General features: G+C 42.7%; 1 protein-coding gene across 9 annotated transcripts in view; it reads left to right on the top strand.

The window, feature by feature from the left end:
• LOC128688843 (uncharacterized) overlaps positions 1-26,643 on the top strand; it is an 87,195-nt gene that overhangs the window by 40,456 nt on the left and 20,096 nt on the right. For all 9 annotated transcript variants that reach the window (XM_070085408.1, XM_070085411.1, XM_070085413.1 and 6 more), the window contains exons 2-3: positions 13,828-17,303; positions 23,165-23,315. In XM_070085408.1, the coding sequence (XP_069941509.1) occupies positions 13,828-17,303; positions 23,165-23,315 (3,627 nt within the window). The remainder of the gene's footprint in view (positions 1-13,827; positions 17,304-23,164; positions 23,316-26,643) is intronic.

Genomic DNA, 26,643 nt, shown 5'->3' with positions numbered 1-26,643 from the left:
TTCTCATTTTAAAGCAGAGATAAATTACCATAGGTTAGCACTTGAATTCAGCTACTATTACACTAGCAGATGGAAGCAAGCTAAACCATTTCTTTGCTACCTTGAACCCAGGTGTAAATTTTTCTTGCTTGTTAACCCTTTGACTGTTTCCGATGTATAAATACGTCTTACGAGCCAATGTTTCTGACGTATTTATACGCATAAATTCTAGCAGCTTCAAATCAAGCAGGAGAAAGCTGGTAGGCCCACATGTGAGAGAATGGGTCTCCATGGTCAGTGTGCACCATATAAAAAAAATCGGGGAGCCAGTGGTGCATTGTGGGAATGCCATTTCAGTTGTCCTTTTTCAGCATGTCTAGCGGTAAGAAATATGTGATTCCCCAGCAAATCTGGGACTCTTCTCTTCCCAAGTGATGCTCTAACACAGATGGAAGTGTCAGTGAAGATCAATTTCATGATTTGGAGGAGTTTGAGACCAAAAGCAATGGAGGAGGAGGAGGGGGAGGAAGAGGAGGAGGAGGAGGAGGAGGAGGAGGAGGAGGGAAGGAAGAGGAGGAGGAGGAGGAGGAGGAGGAGGAGAAGAGGAGGAGGAGGAGGAGGAGGAGGAGGAGGAGGAAGAAGATGTAATAATATTGTTCCCTTGAAGCAAGAAAAAAAAAAGTCCACCCCATGACAGTGACAAGATAAGGGGAGATAACATCTGATAAGAGCTGACTTTGATGAGCGTAAAGGAGGGTAATATTACATGACCATCGCCCTCCCTTTGTTTTTGCTGGTACACAAACATTTCTGTCTGTCTATTTGTCTGTCTGTCAAGCTCCCTGTCTGTCCATCTAGCCCTCTGTCTCAGAGAGAGCCACAAGACTGTATCATCACGTTTACTCACATCTTCAAGCAGAGTATAGCACTTTGTCTGGATTTCTTGGGTTATCCTAGGTAATTTACACTATGTATACTTGTATTTATGTGTACCTGTGAGACAGAGATAGGCAGACAGATAGAAAGAGAGACAGATTGAAAGATATAGAATGAGGGAGAAAGATAATTAGATAGAATGGAGGAGGGGAAGCAGCATCCGACCCCATTGTTTTGACAGGCAGTAGGGGTAGTGACTAATGAGACAATATGTCACTTTGACAGCTGCCGACTTCTGACTCAAAACAATTATAAGCCACACACTCGCACACAAGACAAGGAGGAGGAGAAGGAGGAGGAGGAGGAGGAGGAGGAGGAGGAGGAGGAGGAGGAGAAGGAGAAGGAGAAGGAGAAGGAGAAGGAGGAGGAGGAGGAGGAGGAGGACGAGGAGGAGAAGGAGGAGGAGGAGGAGAAGGAGGAGGAGAAGGAGGAGGAGGAGAAGGAGAAGGAGGAGAAGGAGGAGGAGGAGGAGGAGGAGGAGAAGGAGAAGGAGAAGGAGGAGGAGGAGAAGGAGAAGGAGGATGAGAAGGAGGAGGAGGAGGATGATTGTTTGTTTGTTTTTGTAAACAAGTTTTGTAAACAATATATTGATAATTATGTTTGTGTGCTTATTGTGTTGTATACAACGAGTGTATATATATACATTGCACCTTACTTTGGTCTCATAGGCCACATAAGTTATGTGAAAAAATAAAATAGTGAAAAAAACAAAAAACCTTCAATTACAAGTAAACTAAAGTTTACCGGGTGAGCGGCAGTCGCCGCTGTTGCCATACGCGGCTCATTTTCTGCAAACTTCACGGCTCTATATCTCGGTAAGTACCGATGGCAAAAATTTTTTTTTTGGACTAAAACACTCAGAAAAATAATCTTAACATTTTCATAAGAAAAAATAATTTTTTTTTTTTTGAATATTTGGCGACATAGAATGACAGTTTCAGAGAGGGGCCTGAAACAGTCAAAGGGTTAATATAAGTGCTTGGTGGCATTTGCTTCCAACATAACCCTTATCTCATCACCATTTACTACTTGCTTTCCTCTGTAACCCTTCTCAGAAATCATTTGTTGCTAACTCGGCAGGGAAGCTTCATGCCTCATCATGATCAGATGATTGTAATAATGTTGGTAGAATTACCGACAATATGTAAATTAAAAGGACACAAGTACAACTAATGTGACATTTTTTTTGTGGCAACGTTTCACTCTCCAGGAGCTTTGTCAAGCCATTACAAAAACTACATGCCGATATTTGGGAATGGACGTGTCAGCGGATGGGTCTATGAAAGATGAGGTGCATCGTAGAATTGATGAGGGGAAAAGGGTGAGCGGTGCACTTAGGAGTCTGTGGAGACAAAGAACTTTGTCCTTGGAAGCAAAGAGGGGACTGTATGAGAGAATAGTTTTACCAACACTCTTATATGGGTGTGAAGCATGGGTGATGAATGTTGCAGCGAGGAGGAGGCTGGAGGCAGTGGAGATGTCATGTCTGAGGGCTATGTGTGGCGTGAACACAATGCAGAGAATTCGTAGTTTGGAAGTTAGGAGGAGGTGCGGGATTGCCAAAACTGTTGTCCAGAGGGCTGAGGAAGGGTTGTTGAGGTGGTTCGGACATGTAGAGAGAATGGAATGAAACAGAATTACTTCAAGAGTGTATCAATCTGTAGTGGAAGGAAGGCGGGGTAGGGGGCGGCCTAGGAAAGGTTGGAGGGAGGGGGTAAAGGAGGTTTTGTGTGCGAGGGGCTTGGATTTCCAGCAAACGTGCGTGAGCGTGTTAGATAGGAGTGAATGGAGACAAATGGTTTTTAATACTTGATGTGCTGTTGGAGTGTGAGCAAAGTTACATATATGAAGGGATTCAGAGAAACTGGCAGGCCGGACTTGAGTCCTGGAGATGGGAAGTACAGTGCCTGCACTCTGAAGGAGGGGTGTTAATGTTGCAGTTTTAACTGTAGTGTAAAGCACCCCTCTGGCAAGACAGTGATGGAGTGAATGATGGTGAAAGTTTTTCTTTTTCGGGCCACCCTGCCTTGATGGGAATCGGCCAGTGTGTTAATAAAAAAAAAGTGCAGCTAATGTGACATTTTTATTGTGGCAACATTTCACTCTCCAGGAGCTTTGTCAAGCTGTTACAAAAAGTATATGTTGTTAAAGATTCACCGGTATTCTCCCGGCCTGGGCCCTTCCAAGTGGTGGCCCGGCACTGGCTCCCTGTCTAGAGAGTGTCTGAGACCTAAGTCCCCCATGGGAGGAGGCACAAGTACCCCCCTCATCTTGTGAGCTGCAAACTCAGGCTCTGGCACCAACCCTGCCCTAGAAGGGCAGGGCATGGTGTCGATCGTGCTAGCGCTGTGCTCTCTTGTGTGGAATGTCGTGTATTGGTGTTCATTTTCATTCATTCATTCATGTTGATTTGCCGGTACTTCCGGCCCGGGTCTTCTCCAGATGGTGACCCGGCAGTGGCCACCCGGGTGGGGGGTGTTGCGTACAGGGCCACTACTTAAGCCTGTTTAGCCCTTTCTTGCAACAAATAAACAGGATTGAATATCCTGTTCTAGATGAAATCATTCAAGGGATCAGTAGTAAACAATCACAATGTTTCTTTCCGGTTTTTTATTAAGTTTCTTAATAAACCATAGAAGGGTTTTATATTAACTTTAAAAAGGTCGCACCATAAAACAGAGTACTCATGAAATTTACACTTAAGTTCGCTTAAAAGATAATACACAGTATTATCTTGATTATAATACTGAACAGCTCTAGTATCATAACACCTTCTCTTCACATAATAACACTTTACTTAACTCAATCCAAATGAGACAGAAGACGTAACACTTCGATAATAATTCACTCTTATTCAACTTTCATAATATACTAAGTGAGATTAGGAATATTTTACACTTAAAGGAATTTTGAGACGAGTCTGTCTCCCATGACTTTTTCACCGTCCTCTTTGAACCAATACTGCTTAAATTCACTCCTAGCAGAGCTAGGGACAATCACCAGCATCTCCAAAACAGCATCACACACTTCGTCCGAGACGTTTCCGTCAGATACCGTCCGAGGTACTGGAGGGTCACTAGGGAACCTCATGTGGGACCAGAAGTTTAAATCCAGGAATCAGGGAGCTTCCCTCACGAGAGGTGAGGAAGGTATGAATTGAACTCTGTGAGGCTTTACCAGCCCACTTTGTCTCGTTCGGAGCAGGGGTCGAGCAGCTCAAAACACTTACGGGTGCTTGGCCAGGTCACCAGCAGTTGACACTAATTAAATGACCTACCTAAATACAAAGCTAAGTAATACGACCAGATAATATTATAAAATCGAGTAAATCCATTTTAGCTACTAATGGAATTACTCCTGAATATAATATTAAGTGAAATAGCAAAAATAACATGTAATAGTATACCATTGTGATAATAAGAAGAAAATGAACAAAATGAACAAAAGGGTGTAACATCCCCTCCACACGACCAAATGTCGCACTGACAATAGGACAAAAATAATCCTGAATCTTTTAGATTCAGTAGAAAAACTGAAATACCCACATAGCAAGACTGATATACATTTCACCGCCAATTCGTCCCAGACAATCTTCATGTGTTCTGAGGGTATTCAAGGAGGATATTGTTGAGACGACAGACATCTGCCTCAACAGAATTGGGTTCTCTCTTGGCCTTGGGTGACACGAATGCTGTCTCTCAAGTAAAATGTAAGGACACAGCAACTGGTCTCCAAGCTTCATCCTCCATAACTAAACTGTAAACAGTACCACTCATTCACATAACTGTAGGCAAAAAAGGAAATATTAGGCATAAGTTAGAACAGGGGCATATTGGTGCAACTGGTTTAAGGATGGGACAAAGCATCCGCAATTACATTATGTTTGCCCTTTATGTGTAGGATTTTAATAGAAAAAGGTTGAATTCTAAGGGCCCACCTCTGTATTCTGGCATTCTTAGCCTTCATGGTATTAATGAATGTCAAAGGATTGTGATCTGAGTATACCGTAATCTGATGAGGTGATGTTCCCAAGTAAACTTCAAAATGCTCGAGAGAGATAACCAGGGCTAGAGCTTCTTTTTCTACGGTTGTATAATTCTTTTGGTGTGGCTTTAAGGTGGAGGAATAATAACATATCGGATGTAGAATATCAAAGGAGTGGGAGGACTGCAGTAGTACTGATCCAACAGCATAACTTGGCATCTATATGTAACAGGAAGGGAAAATTAAAATCAGGGCTTTTCAATACTGGAGAGGAGTTCAATAATCGCTTTAACCTATTAAAAGCCATATTACATTCCTCAGACCAAGCAAATTTAATTTTAAAACTAGTTAGCGCAAAAAGGGGGGCGGCTATGTGTGAAAAGTTAGGGCAGAATCGTCTATAATACCCAGCCATTCCCAAAAATCTCTGCACCCCTTTTCTGTCTCTTGGTATAGGAAAGTCTGCAATGGCTCTCACTTTTGCACTGATGGGTGCCACCGTCCCCTGACCTATATTGAAGCCCAAATACTTAATCATTGCTTGTCCAAATTTGCATTTGGCTAAATTGATGGTAAAATTATAAGCATCTAATTTCTTAAAAAGAGCCTCCAGATGGACTAAATGTGAACTCCACTCGTCACTAAAGACTACTAGGTCGTCGAGGTAGGCTTCAACCCCCTCAAGGTTATAAGTAAGGTCATTCATAAGTCACTGGAATGTGGATGCTGCGTTGCACAACCCGAATGGGGTAACCAAGTAGTTGAACAAGCCTCCATGCACTGTAAACGCTGATATGTCCTGAGCTCGGTCCGTCAGGGGCACTTGATAGTAGCCTCGCAGTAAGTCCAGCCGGCTCACATACTTGGCTCCGGCAACCATATCGATTAAATCATCTACCCTAGGCAAAGGGTAACCATCAGGAACTGTGACGGAATTCACCTTTATAATCCGTACACATACGATAGGTTCCATCTGACTTTGGGACTAACACACAAGGTGAGGCCCATGGGCTTTTGCTTCGTTCAGTTAGTCCATGGGTCAGCAAAAAGTCGATTTCCTCCTTTAGAGCTTGGTGTTTAATAGGGCTTAAGCGATAAGGGGACTGCTTGATGGGTGCAGCTCCTTAGACATCCACGTCGTGTGTCCCCAACGTGCAACGCTTAGGTATATCGCCAAACAATGATGGGTACTTCAAAATCACATTTTTCACTTCTTTGGCTCGGTCACAGGCCAGACCTTTTAAAAAATTGTCCAGGGATCGTAGAACTTGAGTGTTTCTAAGACGGACTTCTATTCCTTTGGAGCAGTCCTCCAAATCCTCTGCTTCTTGCTGGGACTCTAGAAGAATGGCAGCGGTCGGGGCTAACCCTCCATAATCTTTCTTCAATTGGTTAACATGGTATGTATGGTCTGATTTCTTTTTTCCTGGGGTACGAACCAGGTAATTCACTTCACTCAGTTTTTTAATGGCTTCCAAAGGTCCTTCATATATTGGTTTCAGTGCATGTCCGGGCATGAATTTTTGAGCCAATACTTTATCTCTGATGTTGAAAGAGCGAGAGGCCGCATGTTAATCATGTCGTAGTTTCATTTTAGCCTGGGCTTTCTTCAAGTTCTCTGCGGCTAGGTTCCTCGTGAAAGTGAGGTGTTCCTGCATCTAAGCCGGGCATACCTGAACTGACGGAGTACATCTTCCGGTCCATACATCTTTCAATACTGCGAGGGGTCCACGTACCGTATAACTATATATCAACTCAAAAGGGCTATACCCTAGACTTTCCTGCTCGCTTTCCCCTACGGCCAGGAGAAGGAAAGGAATGCCCTCGTCCCAGTCTTTACTGAATTGTTCACAGTAGAAACGCATCATCACCTTCAATGTTTGATGAAACCGTTCCAATGCTCCTTGGGACTGGGGCCTATAGCTCGTAGCGAGGATAGATCTTACACCAAGGCGTGACATGGCCTCCTTGAAGATTTTTGAAGTGAAGTTTGATCCTTGATCAGACTGGATCTCACGAGGCAGCCCTACCTGTGAGAAAAACTTTATTAAAGCGCGGACTATTGTGCGAGCATTTATTTTCCTCATGGGGATGGCCTCGGGGTAACGGGTGGCAGAATCCATTATAGTGAATAGGTACTGATTCCCCGCCTTGGTCCTGGGGAGTGGACCTACGCAATCGATGATTAAACGGGAAAAAGGCTCGCCATCTGAGGTGATAGGACAGAGGGGAGCTGGAGGCGGGGTATGAGCAGGTTTACCGATGGTCTGACAGACCTGGCAACTGCGAAGATGTTCCACCACGGTTTCCCGCATTCTAGGCCAAAAAAAGTATTTTGACAACTTTACCATTGTTTTCCTTAATCCCAGATGTCCTCCCATTGGACTATTATGGGCGACCTTCAATGCAAGCTCACGATAAATCCTAGGCAGGATTAATACATGCTTGGCCTTGGCCAAAGGTGCCCCTAGAGAATGTCTTCTGGTGGATTTTTTCATAAGTATACCGCTACTAGAATAAACACAGTCCTCTAGTTTCTCGGCCTCTTCTTCCGTTATCAACAGCTTTCTTACTTTCTCCAACGAGGAGTCTTCCATCTGTGCTTGGATTAGATCTTCAGGTCTAAACTTTTTAGCACCTAAAGAATCTAAAGTTGAGTCTAGCCCTGCAGACACAGACGTTGCATCCTTGGGCCAGTGGGTCGCACTAAACAATAGGTTCAAACCCAGATCAGCTTTGTCCTCTTCTTCCTCTGTTGATTCAGGAGGTAACCTGGTCGTTGCCATGGACCTAGTGACAACTCCCAGCGGAAATAATGATAGGTCCTTCCTAGGAGCCTCAATCACGTAATCCTCTCCCGAGGTATTTTCTATCACCAGAGGTTCTTTCTTGATTCCTTCGCAGCTTAGGTCATTTCCTATCAGTAGGTCAGCAGACTTAATGGGAAATCCTTCATCTGATATACCGACAGTTGCATATCCTTTATAGCAACCCAAGTCTAGGTATATCCTATGGAGGGGAACTCTAGAAACGGCTCCTCCATAAGCCTCCAGAAGTGCATCTATCTTCGTATAAGTGCGGTCAGACAAAGAGAGGATTCCCTTTTTTAACAATGTCAAGTAACTCCCCGTATCCCTATAGGTTTTAACCGGCACCACTTGACACTCGTCAATACCAGCTTTTCCTTTTGAAAAATATGGGCTCATTGCCTTTTCAATTTCTTGCCCTGAGATGGCCCTCGTCTCTGGTCATCTCAGTGAAGCAGTCTTCGGTCCTGCCGGCTCTAGATCCACCTGTAAACATCTCTGCGTGTGGGCTACTGAAGACACCATCTGCATAGGAGCACCTTCTCGATACTTATATTTCCTGTCCCTTTCCAGCTGATAACATTGGTTTCTCACATGACCTCCCTTTTGGCAATATGAACAGGACAAGTTCTTCCTGGCTTTATACACCTCCCGGTTCTGTCGTAGTTGAAACCGGTCACCATTGCATGGCTTATCCAGGGTTCGAGAGGTCACTGCTTCTGAAGGAAACTTTTGGCGAGGTTCTGTTCTTGACTTAACTGGTCGAACCTTCTGGCCCAATTTTACTGCTTCCTCTCTGGATGTTCTATCACGGATCAGCTGGCTGGAGATCTCGTAGCGATCGGCTAGTGTAGTGGTCTCCATTACATCAGGTGTTGGACGGTCGATCAGGAACTTCCACAAATCCCCAGATATAGAATTATAGAAGTCCTCTTGTAGTATTAACCCTTTGACTGTCGCGGCCGTATATATACGTTTGTGAGGTACCGTGTTTGACGTATATATACTCATAAATTCTAGCGGCTTCAAATCAGGCAGGAGAAAGCTAGTAGGCCCACATGTGAGAGAATGGGTCTGTGTGGTCAGTGTGCACCACATAAAAAAAATCCTGGAGCACGCAGTGCATAATGAGAAAAAAAAAACTCCGACCGTTTTTTTTAATTAAAATGCCGACTTTGTGGTCTATTTTCGTATAGTATTTGTGGTTGTATTCTCGTTTTCATGGTCTCATTTGATAGAATGGAAACTATATTATAGAAATGGAGGTGATTTTGATTAATTTTACTATAAAAAGAACCTGGAAATGGAGCACAAAGTACAGGAAATGTTTGATTTTTGCCGATGTTCAAAAGTAAACAAATGATGTCATTTTCCAATAAATGTCCAAATAGCCATTCTAATACGCAGTCATGAATGGGTTGATGTAATTTTTACAATTATTACAGTATTGCAGTAGTCTGCATAACAGTAAATCTTCTATTTTTTGTTTGAATAAAATTTCAAAATAAAAAGCAAGAGTAATATCACAAGGACCTGGAGACATGACTGATGAACAAAGAAAATCTTATTTTAGAGCCAGGAATGTCTGCATTGTTCATTCTGGACCTTATTTTGAAATTGTCGTATTTTTTAATTTTCGTGAAATTGGCCAAATTGCAAATTTCTGACCATGTTATTGGGTAGTTGAAATCGGTAAATGGGCAGTTTCTTGTGCTCAATCGATAGAAAAAATAGAGTTCTGAAGAAATAGTTATGAGTTTGGTTGACTGGAATAATGGAATTAGCCGAAAATAGGGCTCAAAGTGGGCGATATTGCCGATTTTTAAATATCGCCGAAGTCGCTAACTTCGCGAGAGCGTAATTCCGTCAGTTTTCCATCAAATTTCGTTTTTTTGGTGTCTTTACAATCGGGAAAAGATTCTCTATCATTTCATAAGAAAAAATAATTTTTTTTTTTTTCGAATATTTTGCGACACCAGGAGCAACTTCAGGATTGGGCCCTTCGACAGTCAAAGGGTTAATTGGGTTAAGCTGCTTACGGTGTTGCTTTGTGAGGCTCTTTGCCACCTCTCGAAAGCTACCTTCTTCTGCCTGGCGAAGTCCACCCAAGTTTGCCCTGGTAACCTTTGCAGAGTACGGAAGGCTTGCTGGTAGCTCAAAGGGAGTAGATCATAGGTCTCCAGTATGACCTTTTTGACGGAGTCATATTGTATGTACTTTTCGTAAGGCAAAGCCGCGGTACATTCTCGAGCTTTACCAGTCAGCGTCGTATGCAACAAGACAGCCCAGAATTTTTGGGGCCACTGCATAGCTCAAGCCTGATTTTCGAATGTATTGAAGTACATGTCCAGATCAGACTCGCAAAACTTGGGCACCAAAGATGCTGCTTTATGAATGTTGAAAATATTTCTGGGGGCCTCGGGCCTCACAACTCCTTCCCTTTGCTGCTGATGTTCGTAGAGTATGGTGTCCCTCTCGAACTCTTCTGCATTCAGCTTCCTTTGGGCTTCTATTTGGGCCATTTGTAAAGTAATAAGGCGCTCCATTCTTTCGAACTGGCTCTGTGATATGGGCCCAATCGGTAGTGGAGGAGTTGGAGGATACAAGTTTTCCCGTCTTTCCTTGGGTCGAGCACCTGCGCTGGGTGCTTCTTGTGAACCAGGGTCAGAAACTGGGTGATTAGACGCCCCAATTTCAGGCACCTCTCCCAGAGATGTCCACTCACCAGCAGCTCCCTTTGATTCTGGCTCAGCCACATCACTAGAGGGTAGGGAAGTTGGAAGGCCACCAAGATCAAGTCCTTGTGCTCCAAGCAGTCGGTCCAAGTGTTCAAATTGAGATATTAGACTTGCCTTATCAGTATCGTCAATGTCATCCACCTCCCCTTGTTCCGGAAACAGCATGTTTCTCAAAATAGATCGAGTGGTCTCGGCGGTGTAATATTTGTTGTACTTCACTCCTAGGCGTACGGCAATTTGCCAGCACTTTTGAAGTTTTAAAGACCTCAAATCCTCCAAGGTTAACTCACATATTAACTGTTGCATTTGAGCCTCCATAGTTAATTTTATGGGTACCTGAACAGCAGTTCACTTTCATGGGATTGGCACTTACTTCCTAGGGGTGATATTTCCTCCACCACCTTGGATCAGAGAGCAAGTCGCGGATGGGCCCCCACTTTGTTGCGTACAGGGCCACTACTTAAGCCTGTTTAGCCCTTTCTTGCAACAAATAAACAGGATTGAATATCCTGTTCTAGATGAAGTCATTCAAGGGTTCAGTAGTAAACAGTCACAATGTTTCTTTCCGGTTTTTTATTAAATTTCTTAATAAACCATAGAAGGTTGGAGGGTGTCGTCGTCTTCTATCTTGCGCTGACTTCCCCGAAGAGAAGCGCAGTCGGGCAGAGGCAGCAGTTACAGGGTCGATTGGAGCCACATCCCAGCTTTAGCGGACAGCAAAGTGCTGGGGAAACTTATCTTCATGGTGAATGGTCATGGATAGTTGTGCTAGAGGAGGGTACCGTCTTCAAGGTCCCCATTCTGAAGCATCCTGAATTTCCTCTTTGAGGTGTACTCGACTTCCACAAGGTGTTGGGTGTTGGCAGTGAGTAGTCTGGTCATGTCTGCAGTGGTGTATGTAACAGTTTGGTCGTAGGTATACTTGACTGCTCCGTCCTGGAGGTGCTGGTGGATTTCTGAAGACAGCATTCTGTTCTTATACTGCTTGGTTGTGTAGAAGTATACACCCTTCAGGCATCGGACTTGTTGTGGTGCAGCAGTGGCAGTGGCACCGTGAGGTGCATCCGCAGTTTCTTGTGTTTTTGCTTTCTTGGCTGGTGGCTGAACTGGTGAAGGCGAGATTTCCGACTGGTCACTTGCTCTAGCAGTGGATGCAAGCGGTAGTGGACTCTCATTGGTGGGGTTTGCCGACGTCTCAGTGGTCTCTGATTGGTCCATCTCTGTGTCTAGTGGAGGTTGTGACAGCGGTGGAGCAGCGGTGATGCTGGTAATATTTGCAGTAGATTTTACGATCTCAGTGGAAGGTGGTGATGCAGGGAATGTGAGGCCAGGGATATTATTTAGTTTGAAAAGTTCATTGATGGTGGTGTTGAAGGAACCAGGTTCAGCTGCATTCTGTACATGAGCATACATAATGCAATAAAGAATCATGGTGGAGTCGGCAGTAGGTGCTGGCAGGGAAGTGGTGGGAGCAGCTTGCGTGGCTTGTAGTATCTTTGTAGTGTCTGCTTGAAGCTTGGCAATAGCAGAATATGTGGTTGCTTGTGGGTTGGGTTTCTTTTGTTGTTGTTGTTTCTTGAGTTTGTCTCTTCTGGTAGGGCACCTGGCAGCAAGAGTATGGTGGTCATTCTTGAAGTTCAAGCATTTAGGTGGTGAAGCAGTAGTGCAATTCTTGAAGTCATGACCCTCACGGCCACAGGTGGAGCAGAACTTCTTGTCCTTGATAGGACAATCATTTGTGGTGTGTAAGTATGAGCAACAATTATAGCACTGTGAGATATGTTGGAATTTCTCTGCTTCGATGAAGGCTGGGTTGATGTGAAAGTGGTGAATAGCCAGGCCCTCAGCGAGAGCTCTGGCTGCCATGTTGACGTCACTGAAGGTGACCTTCAGCATGGATGAAGCATTGGGTATTTTAGTAATGAAGTCCACCTTGGCCCAAGGGTTCTTTGCTTTGATAGATGACTTGATTTCTTCAGTGGCCTGTACAGTGATAAGGTTGTCGTGTCGCTTGAGGAACACAGTTCTCCTGGCCCTCAGTGCTGGGGAAGTCAAGACAAGAAATCCCCGGTCTCGTAGAGTGGTAGTCGCAGTAGTGGTAAGTAGTTTCTCAGCCTCTGTGTCGTCTGTACAGATGACAACAAAGGCCTCCTTGAGTGATAAAATCACATTACATTTGACTTGCAGCCTGCCACTGACGACAGCTGCAAGTGCTAGTTTGGACGACTCATTGGTTGTGCCACTCGCTGGTTTGATCTTTACTCTGTTAGAGTAATGCATCGTGAGTAAGCAGTGCTCTGGTGTGTCTGATCTTGATGATGGAATCGATGTGTTCAGCCCATCACTCTTGTAGGAAAAATGACAAAAAGTACATGGACACAGAGGGTATATATAGGCTCAGAGTGAGGTGCAATACTAGAGGTAGTAGTAGTAGTAGTGATATAAGTTCTAGTACTAGTAGTAGTAATACAATATGGTAGAATAGTTAACTTGCACATGAGTAAAAGGATATAAAAGCTGTTACTTGGGTAGCATAAAATTAGGTTAGACAAATATTTCTATAGGAGGCTGGATAGAGAAGGCCTGTTTCAATGTTCATTCTCTGTAATGTGCCTGTGTAGTAGGAGAGACTGTGTGATGGCAGGGTTTACTGTTTTCAGGAGGATTTTTGCTAAGGCTTCAGAGATGGTGAAGCTGCCTTTGTTTTGTTTAATTGTATTAGAAACAGTGATTAGTGATGATTTAAGGCACTTGCATCTGCAGAAATTAGTTTCTTTGATCACTAATTGGACATCCCTGAATGAAATGGTATAAAATATTAAAATGGTATAAAATACCTGTTGGTATTTTATACCATTTTAATATTCACTCTGTCAGACACTGTAACACAATGGTATCTTGGTACAGAACAGAAAACAACTTGGACAACTTCTACTAGTGAGAATGGCTGGATTTGAGAGGGACATGACCTCCGAACGACTACCTCTACTAGTGGCCTACATCTCACCTCCTGGCGGTATATAAGGCTCCATCCTGTCACTTCAACTCCATATTGTTTCAGACTATGGAACAGTACTCTTCTCCAGACTGAGGGACTGACCACCTCAAAACTTCAAGGGTGATGGACTGATTGCAGCGTCTTCACTTCTCTTCTATCAACTTTTTTGTACTCGGCTGAAGAAGCCTACTGTGTAGGCGAAATGTTTCAAAATAAAGATACCTAACTGTTGCATATGTGTCTTACCTAACAACCACATAAAACTTCAGCAAAAGAGGCTCGCAGTGAGCAATAAATTGTTTTGAAATTCACTTTCCATTATTCAGTATAGAGTTATTGCCTTGAGAATCATTTTGTTGTGAATTTACTCGATGATTTTTTACAGGATGCTGGAATTGTGACACAAGAATGCTGAAATGGCTGTGCTGTGGGAAAGACAACAGTTGCTGCTACAATGATTTGTCAGAAGAAGAGATACTGAGAGAAGAGGGCACCCTACCAAGACCCCTAGTTTCAGGTGAGGCAAGGAATGATGTACCAACTTGCCAGGAGTTTCAACATGGAGTTCCTGCAGTGGATACATTGGAAGACCCAGAGAAAGAAACGCCCAAAGCAATAGTTAAGGTTTCACAGATACAGCTTGGCACATCATCAACAGCCGGTCATTCAAAGAACTTAAATGAATTTGAAAATTGTAAAAATTCCCAAGATCAGAGTTATGATACTGTATCTGAAACATTAGCAGACTTATCACATTCTGAGGTAAGCAGCTCACCAACACAGAAAACCACTGCTAACACTAACCTTGTAGAAACAAGGCCACATCAGCCTTATCATGGACTCTTACCATGTAAGCAAAATATAGTAAACATTATGACATTTAACAGTGAAGATGAAAAAGCATCTGAGGAAGTACAAAATATTGATAAAGAAAAATTGCCACCATATAAAAAAGTGCAAGGAGGCAATGTTGAGGTTATGACTGATTGTCAACATGAACCAAATCTGGCCAATACCAATGACAAAAATGGATGGGTGACAAATTTAATCCAAAATACGAGTAAGCGGCTGGACAAAAAAGATGTGAGCAATAAAATATATGCAGATATATTGCCTAATCATAGTCCTGGTAAGGTAGAAAGTAATGCTATAGACCTCTCTTCCTTTCCAGAAGTAGACATTGATTGCCAAGATATTAGTAAAATATTATGCAAGACAGTTGAAATTTCTAATCATTTCATTTGTCAAGGGTTGTCTTGTTTATACAATCACATGGGCTATTTATGTAAACTTTCTGGTAAACTGTATATCTTGACAACTGTGTTGAAGACTCAAGTACTGGTTAACACTGCTGTACAAGTATCAGATGGCATGAGAGTTGGATGTAGGCTTGTATGGAAAGGGACAGTACCAATTCCAATCTTTGAACTTCCTGACCATGCTTGTGTACAATTTGATGCAGTTGTGTTGCCAAATACAAAGGCATTCCATACCATAGTTATCTGGCAGGAAGAGAAGCCAGACTTTGTTACTGAACCACTTAATGATTCGTATATATTTATTGAAAGCCGTGAACTTCCTGTTTTACGTTTTGTTCATGAAAAGACCACATCTTATATAGAAGTAAAATTTGATGATAAACTGGTTAAATCAGAGTTTTGTAAAGATTTAATTTTTGTAGATGAGAAACCAGCAAGTATATCAGATATGTCAGTGTTTAAAGGTACAGTTTTTGCCAGAGTATGTAAAATGATGGGTTGTGATGCAGTGGGAACTCTCTCTTACATGTGTTACTGTATTTGGTCTGGCAAGAGGCCACCAAGAGATTTCTCACACATGGTCTTTAAGAAGGGTGAAGCGTACAAAAGGGAGCCAAGTGGCAAGTACATTCAAAAAAGTGAATTCCAGCGATTGTGGTGTGATATTCCCTCACAACTGAAGATAAACAATCTAGAATTCTATCTTATGCTTTGTGTTAAGGAAATGAGATTATCAATAAATGTGGCCAAAGAAAAGTTGTGTTGTCAGAGCTTCAAAATAACATCAGATTCTACACTTAATATATCAGTGAAGACACATATAATGGAAATTGTAAATAGAGATGATAAATCTTGGGAAATTCTATTGGTCCAGCTACCTCATTCTGAAAATGGTCAACTTACTGAAGTTTTCTCAGCATGTACTCCGACGACTAAAGCACTTGCTTCGTTTGCTCAGGAAAGCCCCTTGGCAAACAATGAGTCAGCCCTACAGAAAGGAAAATCCACCTTTTCACTGCCAGTACCTCACAAAAATTTAAATACAATATTGGGAAATCCCCAGAGAGAAGAGAGACAAGCAGCAAGCAGAGATGTGGTACAGGCAACATCTGCTAGCGACTCCTCTTCCCTGTCATCACAACCATATGAGGGTGGTAATTGTTCCATGAAAACTCATAAAAACACTTCTGATACTGATACTATTGAAGTAGAAGAGTGTGTCTGGCACTTTGGTAGCATTTCCCAAGGAGTTATTACTCATTTTAATAAAACTATTCTAATAAGGCATGATAGTTTTTTTGTAGATGGTGTGAGAGCTCTTTCAAGTGATCCTCTAGCTAAATTTTGTTCTAAAATTGTCTTAGTGAATGCGGTCATCAAACCACTTCCTGTTCCAATAACAGTCCTAGGATGTACTGTGACTCACAAAGCTTTAGTGGCATGGCAGGGCAATAAACCATTTGAGAATATCCATTCTAAAGCATTGCCAGACTTGAGATATATTGATCACAACATACCTGTAACAAAAAATTTTACCATTCAGAAAGACAGTCTGTTCTTTACAAATGCTGCATGCAAGGAACCTAACAGACCAAGGACAGAGAGAGGATTTAACAATAATGCACCACCCCATAGACATGTTTCTTACATAGGTTCATGTACTTGGAAACTAGCAACCATATCTCTTGGCATTGTTGCAAATAGCACAAGTGTTATTGTTATCAATCACAATAAGTTTTTTGTAGCTCAAAAGAAAGTTTCAGCTACTGATCCTTTGGTGAAGTTCAAGGGTAATTGTAAGTTAGTGAATGTTGAGGCAGCAGTGTTGTACCCAGCTCGCACAGTGCTAGGTCAGACTGCATCTCATGAGGCTGTGGTAGCCTGGCATGGAAAGAAGCCACCCGAAGCACAAGCCATTGTTAATGAGTATCTTTTAGGAAAGCCTACCAACAATAAATATAACAATATTCAAATATGTGTGACAAAATCAGACAGATATTTTCTCTTAAAAGGTAATGAAAGGAGTTCTATCCCTATGTGTTTCCCTCATGCACAGCTGTGTAAAAGCTTTAACAGTCACTTTATTGCAGATGTATCAGGAAAACTAATTGAAGTTGGAGAGGATTATGGCATTCTTAGAATTCGTGGTAATTTCACAGAAAAGGAAGCTCTTGTTGTGATCCATCGATCGGTAATTTACATTGATAAAAAAAAAGTCCTCAGTGACAGACCTTTGGATCAACAAATTAAAATCTCTGGTCCTAAACAGTTTCATTGCTCAGTAATGAAACATGTTACTAAAATTGGAAATACGAACATACAGTATAAAGCAACTTTGGTTTGGCAAGGCAAGAAACCAACAAAGGATGATATTTGTCTTCAAAACTCCAGCAAGTTTTTACCTACTACCACCAAGACAGACTTGGAAGGGAGAAGGAGCACCACCTCTTCCTCTTTTTTGCCTGAGAGTACAGGGAATGAAAGCTCCAGTAGCACAAACATTAGTAGCTCGAGTGAATCCCTGGTAACACTCCATACAACTGCATCCACTGACATGGGCCACTCAGTCTACACATTATTAGATGAGACTGAAGATGATGGGGTAAATATTATTGGACTTCATTAATTACTGTATACAGGGTTGATAGAGCTCTAGATAAGTTAATATGTTTGCCGAACATGTAGCTTTGTAATCTTGAATATTTGACTTCTATGAACAGATCATTGCAGATTCTAGTCAGAACATTATCTAGCCTCATTGATACATGTTATAAATGCATTATTTCTCCCTGTACTGGACATAAGAGAAAAGGTTCAGCTATGGTAGTCTCATTGAAATTTTAACTTTATTTTGGTAGTTGCAGGAGCAGAGCTATGCTCAAGGTGTTCTTCTTTGGTATTGCTTTGTCAAATTCTTTATTTAATTTCCATTGGATGCACCACTTCCATCTCTTAAATCCTATTTCATTGTGGCAGCCAGGGATATATATTATTGTGTGGTGGCACTCAGATATGATGTCATTGTGTGATGGCACTCAGATATGATGTCACTGTGGTGGCACTCAGATATGATGTTATTGTGTGGTGGCACTCAGATATGAAATCATTGTGTGGTAGCACTCAGATATGATGTGTGTGTGTGTGTGTGTGTTTTAGTTACCATTTTGTCCTAGGCACATGTCGATTAGACACTAGGCCTGTTGTATATGCGTTCTTGTATGTGTGCATGTGTGTGTGTGTGTGTGTGTGTGTGTGTGTGTGTGTGTGTGTGTGTGTGTGTGTGTGTGTGTGTGTGTGTGTACTCACCTATTTGTGGTTGCAGGGGTCGAGTCATAGCTCCTGGCCCTGCCTCTTCACTGATTGCTACTAGGTCCTTTCTCTTCCTGCCCCATGAGCTTTATCATACCTCGCCTTAAAACTATGTATGGTTCCCGCCTCCACTATGTCACTTTCTAGGCTATTCCACGGCCTGACCACTCTATGACTGAAGAAATACTTTCTAACATCCCTTTGATTCATCTGAGTCTTCAACTTCCAATTGTGACCTCTTGTTTCTGTGTCCCATCTCTGGAACATCCCGTCTTTGTCCACCTTGTCTATTCCGCGCAGTATTTTATATGTCGTTATCATGTCTCCCCTGACACTCCTGTCCTCCAGTGTCGTCAGGCCGATTTCCCTCAACCTTTCTTCGTAGGACAATCCTCGTAGCTCTGGGACTAGTCTTGTTGCAAACCTTTGCACCTTTTCTAATTTCTTGCGTGCTTGACTAGGTGTGGATTCCAAACTGGTGCTGCATGCTCCAGTATGGGCCTGACGTAAATGGTATACAGAGTCTTGAACGAATCCTTGCTGAGGTATCAGAACGCTATCCATAGGTTTGCCAGGCGCCCGTATGCTGCAGCAGTTATCTGATTGATGTGCGCCTCAGGAGATATGCTCGGTGTTATACTCACCCCCAGATCTTTTTCCTTGAGTGAAGTTTGCAGTCTTTGGCCATCTAAACTATATTGTGTCTGCGGTCTTCTTTGCCCTTCCCCAATCTTCGTGACTTTGCATTTGGCAGGGTTAAACTCAAGGAGCCAGTTACTGGACCAGGCTTGTAGCCTGTCCAGGTCTCTTTGTAGTCCTGCCTGATCCTCATCCGATTTGATTCTTCTCATTAACTTCACATCATCTGCAAACAAGGACACTTCTGAGTCTATCCCTTCCGTTATGTCGTTTACATATACCAAGAACAGCACAGGTCCTAGGACTGACCCCTGTGGAACCCCGCTTGTCACAGGCGCCCACTCTGACACCTCGTCACGTACCATGACTCGCTGTTGCCTCCCTGTCAGGTATTCTCTGATCCATTGCAGTGCCTTTCCTGTTATCTGTGCCTGATCCTCTAGCTTTTGCAGTAACCTCTTGTGAGGAACTGTGTCGAAGGCCTTCTTGCAGTCCAAAAAAATGCAGTCGATCCACCCATCTCTCTCTTGTCTTACTTCTGTCACCTTATCATAAAACTCTACTAGGTTTGTGACACAGGATTTTCCTTCCCTGAAACCGTGCTGGTTGTCAATTATACACTTGTTTCTTTCCAGGTGCTCCACCACTCTCCTCCTGATGATCTTCTCCATGACCTTGCATACTATACACGTTAGTGATACAGGTCTGTAGTTTAGTGCCTCATGTCTCTCTCCCTTTTTAAAAATTGGGACTACATTTGCCATCTTCCATACCTTGGGGAGTTGCCCAGTTTCAAATGATGTGTTGAAGATCTTTGTTAATGGTACACACAATATCTCTGCTCCCTCTTTAAGGACCCACGGAGAGATGTTGTCTGGTCTCACCGCCTTTGAGGTGTCAAGTTCGCACAGCAGCTTCTTCACCTCCTCCTTGGTTATATGTATTTCATCCAGCACTTGCTGGTGCCCCCCCCCTGTTCTGATTTCCTGGAGTCCTACTGGTTTCCACTGTAAATACTTCTTTAAATCTCGTGTTGAGCTCCTGACATACCTCCTGGTCGTTTCTTGTGAATTCCCCATCACCCTTCCTCAGTCTGATTACCTGGTCCTTGACTGTTGTTTTCCTCCTGATGTGGCTGTACAACAGCTTCGGGTCAGTCTTGACTTTCGATGCTATGTCATTTTCATATTGGCGCTGAGCCTCCCTTCTTATCTGTGCATATTCGTTTCTGGCTCTTCGGCTAATCTCTTTATTTTCCTGAGTTCTCTGTCTTCTGTACCTTTTCCATTCTCTAGTACACCTAGTTTTTGCCTCCCTACACCTTTGGGTGAACCAAGGACTCATTCTGTTCTTCCCATTATTTCTGTTTCCCTTGGGAACAAACCTCTCCTCTGCCTCCTTGCATTTTGTTGCCACATAGTCCATCATTTCTTGTACTGGTTTTCCTGTCAGTTCCCTCTCCCACTGAATGTCTTGAAAGAAGTTCCTCAAGCCTAAGTAGGTCCCCCTTTTGTAATTTGGTTTTTCCCACCCTGTTCCTGCTGCTCTCTCCACTTGGAGCTCAACTATGTAGTCAAAGCACAGAACCACATGATCACTAGCTCCCAGGGGCCTTTCATACATGATATCCTCAATGTCAGAACTACTCAAGGTGAATACAAGGTCCAGTCTTGCTGGTTCATCCTCTCCTCTCTCTCTGGTAGTGTCTCTAACATGTTGATGCATGAGGTTTTCCAGTACCACATCCATCATCTTGGCTCTCCATGTTTTGGGACCCCCATGGGGCTCCAGGTTTTCCCAGTCAATCTCCTTGTGATTGAAATCACCCATAATTAGTAACTTTGCTCCCCCCATGTGTGCTCTCCTGGCCACCTCGGCTAGTGTGTCGACCATTGCTCTGTTGCTCTCATCGTATTCTTCTCTTGGCCTCCTGCAGTTCTGTGGTGGGTTGTACATTACTGCAATTATCACCTTATGTCCCTCAGACTGGATTGTTCCTGCTAAGTAGTCCCTTTCACAGGTGCCATCCATTCCTTCCATTTTCTCAAACCCCCACTGGTTTTTAATGAGCAGTGCAACTCCTCCTCCCCCTCTCCTCCCTCTGTCTTTCCTGAGGATTTGATATCCGGATGGAAAGATTGAATCTGTTATTATTCTGGTGAGTTTTGTTTCTGTGAGTGCTATTATGTCTGGGGATGTCTCCTTGATTCTTTCGTGCCACTCCTCATACTTATTTGTTATTCCATCTGCATTTGTATACCACACCTTCAACTTCTTTTCTAAGATTGTGGTCTGGGAGGTGTATTGGGGTTGGGGAAGTGGGAGACCTGATAAGGAACTATGGGTGGTTGCTGTGGGGGTGGAGTTTGTAATGCAGTGGGTGGGGGCATTGGATGTGGCATGGGTGTTTTGGTTTAGAGTGTTTGGTTGCACTGGGGTTGACCTGGTTGAGAGGCTTCTATAGGAAGTTGTGAGGGAGGCTGTATTTGATCTTCCTGTGTCTGTGATCTCCTGTCTGTCTTCTCCATCCCCTCTCTTTCCTCCTTTCGCCTTTGTACCATCTCTCTCTGTTTCTTCCTTTCTGCTTGTGTTCTGTCGCAGTCGAGATACACCTTCCTGTGTACTCACCTATTTACTCACCTATTTGTGGTTGCAGGGGTCGAGTCCTAGCTCCTGGCCCCGCCTCTTCACCGGTTGCTACTAGGCCCTCTCTCTCCCCGCTCCATGAGCTTTATCAAACCTCGTCTTAAAACTGTGTATGGTTCCTGCCTCCACTACGTCATTTTCTAGGCTATTCCACTGCCTTACAACTCTATGACTGAAGAAATACTTCCTACTATCTCTCTGATTCATTTGTGTCTTCAACTTCCAATTGTGGCCTCTTGTTTCTGTGTCCCCTCCCTGGAACATCCTGTCTTTGTCCACCTTGTCTATTCCACGCAGTATTTTATATGTCGTTATCATGTCTCCCCTGACCCTCCTGTCCTCCAGTGTCGTCAGGCCGATTTCCCTTAATCTTTCTTCATAGGACATTCCCCTTAGCTCTGGAACTAACCTTGTCGCAAACCTTTGTACTTTCTCTAGTTTCTTGACATGCTTTATCAAGTGCGGGTTCCAAACAGGTGCTGCATACTCCAGTATGGGCCTGACATACACGGTGTACAGTGTCTTGAATGATTCCTTACTAAGGTATCGGAATGCTGTTCTCAGGTTTGCCAGGCGCCCATATGCTGCAGCAGTTATCTGATTGATGTGTGCTTCCGGAGACATGATCGGTGTTATACTCACCCCAAGATCTTTCTCCTTGAGTGAGGTTTGCAGTCTTTGGCCACCTAGCCTATACTCTGTCTGTGGTCTTCTGTGCCCTTCCCCTATCTTCATGACTTTGCATTTGGCAGGATTAAATTCGAGAAGCCATTTGCTGGACCAGGTGTCCAGTCTGTCCAGGTCTCTTTGAAGTCCTGCCTGGTCCTCATCAGATTTAATTCTCCTCATTAACTTCACATCATCTGCAAACAGGGACACTTCTGAGTCTAACCCTTCCGTCATGTCGTTCACATATACCAAAAATAGCACTGGTCCTAGGACCGACCCCTGTGGGACCCCGCTCGTCACAGGTGCCCACTGTGATACATCATTACGTACCATGACTCGTTGTTGCCTCCCTGTCAGGTATTCTCTGATCCATTGCAGTGCCCTTCCTGTTATATGCGCCTGATGCTCTAGCTTCTGCACTAATCTCTTGTGAGGAACTGTATCAAAGGCCTTCTTGCAGTCCAAGAAGATGCAATCAACCCACCCCTCTCTCTCTTGTCTTACTTCTGTTATTTTATCATAAAACTCCAGAAGGTTTGTGACACAGGATTTGCCTTCCGTGAATCCGTGCTGGTTGGCATTTATACTCCTGTTCCGTTCCAGGTGCTCCACCACTCTCCTCCTGATAATCTTCTCCATAATTTTGCATACTATACACGTCAATGACACAGGTCTATAGTTTAGTGCCTCTTTTCTGTCTCCTTTTTTAAAAATGGGAACTACATTTGCCATCTTCCATACCTCAGGTAGTTGCCCAGTTTCCAGGGATGTGTTGAAGATTGTGTGTGTGTGTGTGTGTGTGTGTGCACGCTCACGCGTGCATGCATGCTCACCTATATGTGGTTGCAGAGGTCGAGTCACATTTGTTATAAATAATGGCAGCCAAGTGTGTATATCATTGTTGTGTACTGGCAGCCTGGTGTCTTTCACTGATGTGTAGTGGAAGCCAGGCTTATATATCATTGTTGCATAATGGCTGCCAGGTGTGTATGTCATTGTTGTGTGGTGGCAGCTAGCATGTGCAGTGGCAGCAGCTAAGTGTGAATGTCACTTGTGTAATAGCAGCTAGCATTGTGCATTTGCATCACCTAAGTGTGAATGTCATTGTTGTGTGGTGGCAGCTACAGTTGTATGGTGGCAGCTAGGTGTGTCTAATAGTGTTACACATAAAGTGTGTAACTGTGTTTGAACATTTTCCAGATATTGACAGATGCACAGGTGACGGAGCTACAGAAAATGATGGGTAGACTCCAGGTACGAGGAGGAGAATTATACTACTTTAACTGCAAACATAGCTTCCTCTTTGGCATCAGGCTCCACCAGGTAGAGCTTTGTCAAGTCCTCCACGTAGGTTAGTTCTGCCCACCTCACCTTCCTGTTTGACATTTCCTGCAGAATTTTACAACTTACTTACTTTATGTGCCAGATATGTGTAGTACAGTGGTACCTCGAGTTACAAACTTAATTCATTCCAGAAGGCTGTTCGAGTGTCAATACCGAATGAATTTGTTCCCTTATAGAATAATGTAAATTAGATTAGTCCATTTCAGACCCCCAAAAATACACTTACAAAAGCACTTACAAAAATACATTTACATAATTGTTAGAGTTGGGGGCTGTTCGAAACTCAAGGTACCACTGCTTTAATAATGCATTGGAAAAAAATACGGAATAGTTTAATCAAATCCAGCATGTCCAAAGTCAGTCTAAATTTAGTTAGTACAAGTTGACCATCACTAATCGGGCATCATTGGGACCTGTAGGGTGCCAGATTACAGAGTGGTTAGTTTAGAATATGTACACAGCTCATTATATTTATGCATAGGCAATTTCACCCACTTTAAGCCCTGTTTTTGGCACATTCCATTGTTCCACTCTACCAAACTTATACCTATTTCAACCACCCAGTAAAGTGGTCAGAAATTGGTAATTTGGTCAATTTCACACAAATTTCATGACATGTCAGTTTCAGAATAGGGTCCAGAATAAACAATGCAGACATTCCTGGCAATAAAGTAACATTTTTTCTGTTCATTAGGCACATCTCCAGGCCCCTCTTATATTATACTTGCTTTCCGTTTTGAATTTTTATTCACACAAAAAATAGAGGATTTACTGTTATGCAGACTACTGCATTATTGTAATAATTGTATAAATAATGTCAACCCATTTGCAACTGCGTATTAGACCAGCCAGTTGGACATGTATTGGACGGTGACATCATTTGTTTACTCTTGAACATAGGCAAAAATCAAACATTTCTGCTACTTTGAGCTCAATTTCAAGGTACTTTCCATCATGAAACCAATCAGAATCATATCTACTTCTGTAATATATCTTCCATTCTATCAAATGAGACCAAAAAATGAGAATACAACCATAAAAAACATATGAAAATACAGTGGACCCTCGACTTACGATATCAATCCGTTCCTGAGAGCATATCGGTAGATGAAATTATTGTAAGTCAAATTAATTTTCCCCATAAGAAATAATGGAAATCAAATTAATCCATTCCAGACATCCCAAAGTATGAAAAAAAAATATTTTTACCATGTGAAATACAGTGGACCCCCGGTTAACGATATTTTTTCACTCCATAAGTGTGTTCAGGTGCCAGTACTGACCGAATTTGTTCCCATAAGGAATATTGTGAAGTAGATTAGTCCATTTCAGACCCCCAAACATACACGTACAAACGCACTTACATAAATACACTTACATAATTGGTCGCATTCGGAGGTAATCGTTATGCGGGGGTCCACTGTATACATTTTCCTACACACAAACAGAAGGATACATGCACAATATATATTGTGTAATGGAGAATAAATGGCACTTACCTTTATTGCAGATGTAGTGATGAGAGATGGGATGGAGGGAGGGGAGATGATGGAGGAGTACATATTATTTTTTGGAAGGGGAATCCCCTTCCATAAGGACTTGAGGTAGCAAATCCTTTTCTGGGGTTACTTCCCTTCTTCCTTTAATGCCACTGGGAACAACTTGAGAGTCACTGGACCTCTGTCGCACCAAAAATCTGTCCATAGAGCTCTGTACCTCACGTTCCTTTAAGATTTTCCTAAAGTGGTTCATAACATTGTCATTGTAAAAGTCACCAGCAATAGTCACCAGCTTGCAATAGCTGTGTCAGGGTGATTTTCTTCCATAAAGGTTTGCAGTTCAGCCCACTTTGCACACATTTCCTTAATTTCTCTCTCCCCTCCTCTGAAGCAGTTTCCTCAGTTGTGGCATCTTGCTGTTGCAAATGCTCTTGCAGCTCATCAGTGGTTAATTTTTCATTGTTTTCCTCCATCAACTTTTCCACATCCTCCCCACTAACCTCCAACCCCATGGACTCCTTCTCTCCAATTTGATATCCAATTTTTCTTTATCTAAATCATTTGATACTCTCATACATTTATTAAACAAAAATACCAACCACTCTAACACTATATATCCCCCTGCTTTTAACATTTCTGTCATGATCCCATCAGTTCCAGCTGCTTTACCCCCTTTCATTCTACGTAATGCCTCATGCACCTCCCCCACACTCACATCCTGCTTTTCTTCACTCCTAAAAGATGGTATACCTCCCTGGCCAGTGTATGAAATTACCGCCTCCCATTCTTCATCGACATTTAAAAGTTCCTCAAAATATTCCCGCCATCTACCCAATACTTCCATCTCCCCCTCTACTAACTCCCCTACTCTGTTTTTAACCGACAAATCCAGTCGTTCCCTAGGCTTTCTTAACTTATTTAACTCCAAAAAGTTTTTCTTATTTTCATTAAAATTTCTTGACAGTGCCTCTCCCACTCTATCATCTGCTCTCCTTTTGCATACTCTCACCACTCTTTTCACTTTTCTTTTACTCTCCATATGCTCTGCTTTTCTTATAACACTTCTGCTTTGTAAAAACCTCTCATAAGCTACCTTTTTCTCTTTTATCACACCCTTTACTTCATCATTCCACCAATCACTCCTCTTTCCTCCTGCACCCACCCTCCTATAACCATAGACTTCTGCCCCACATTCTAATACTGCATTTTTAAAACTATTCCAACCCACTTCAACCCCCCCTTCCTTCCCCACTACTCATACTTGCACTAGCCCACCTTTCTGTCAATAGTTGCTTATATCTCACCTAAACTTCCTCTTTCCTTAGTTTATACACTTTCACCTCTCTCTTACTTGTTGCCATTTTCCTCGTCCCATCTACCTCTTACTTGGACTGTAGCTACATCTAAATAATGATCTGATATATCAGTTGCCCCTCTATAAACATGTACATCCTGGAGCCTACCCATCAACCTTTTATCCACCAATACATAATCTAACAAACTACTTTCATTACGTGCTATATCATACCTTGTATATTTATTTATCCTCTTTTTCATAAAATATGTATTACTTATTACCAAACCTCTTTCTACACATAGTTCAATTAAAGGCTCCCCATTTTCATTTACCCCTTGCACCCCAAATGTACCTACTATTCCCCCCACAACATTTTTACCCACTTTAGCATTGAAATCCCCAACCACAAGTACTCTCACACTTGGTTCAAAACTCCCAATGCATTCACTCAGCATTTCCCAAAATCTCTCTCTCTCTCTCTCTCTCTCTCTTTACACTTCTCTCTTCTCCAGGTGCATATATAGTTTATAAATATGGCC

The sequence above is a fragment of the Cherax quadricarinatus genome, chromosome 16 (assembly GCF_038502225.1).
Source record: "Cherax quadricarinatus isolate ZL_2023a chromosome 16, ASM3850222v1, whole genome shotgun sequence".
Taxonomy (NCBI): domain Eukaryota; kingdom Metazoa; phylum Arthropoda; class Malacostraca; order Decapoda; family Parastacidae; genus Cherax; species Cherax quadricarinatus.
Note: the sequence above shows the minus strand (reverse complement) of the source record. Positions and strands in the feature narration are given on the sequence as shown.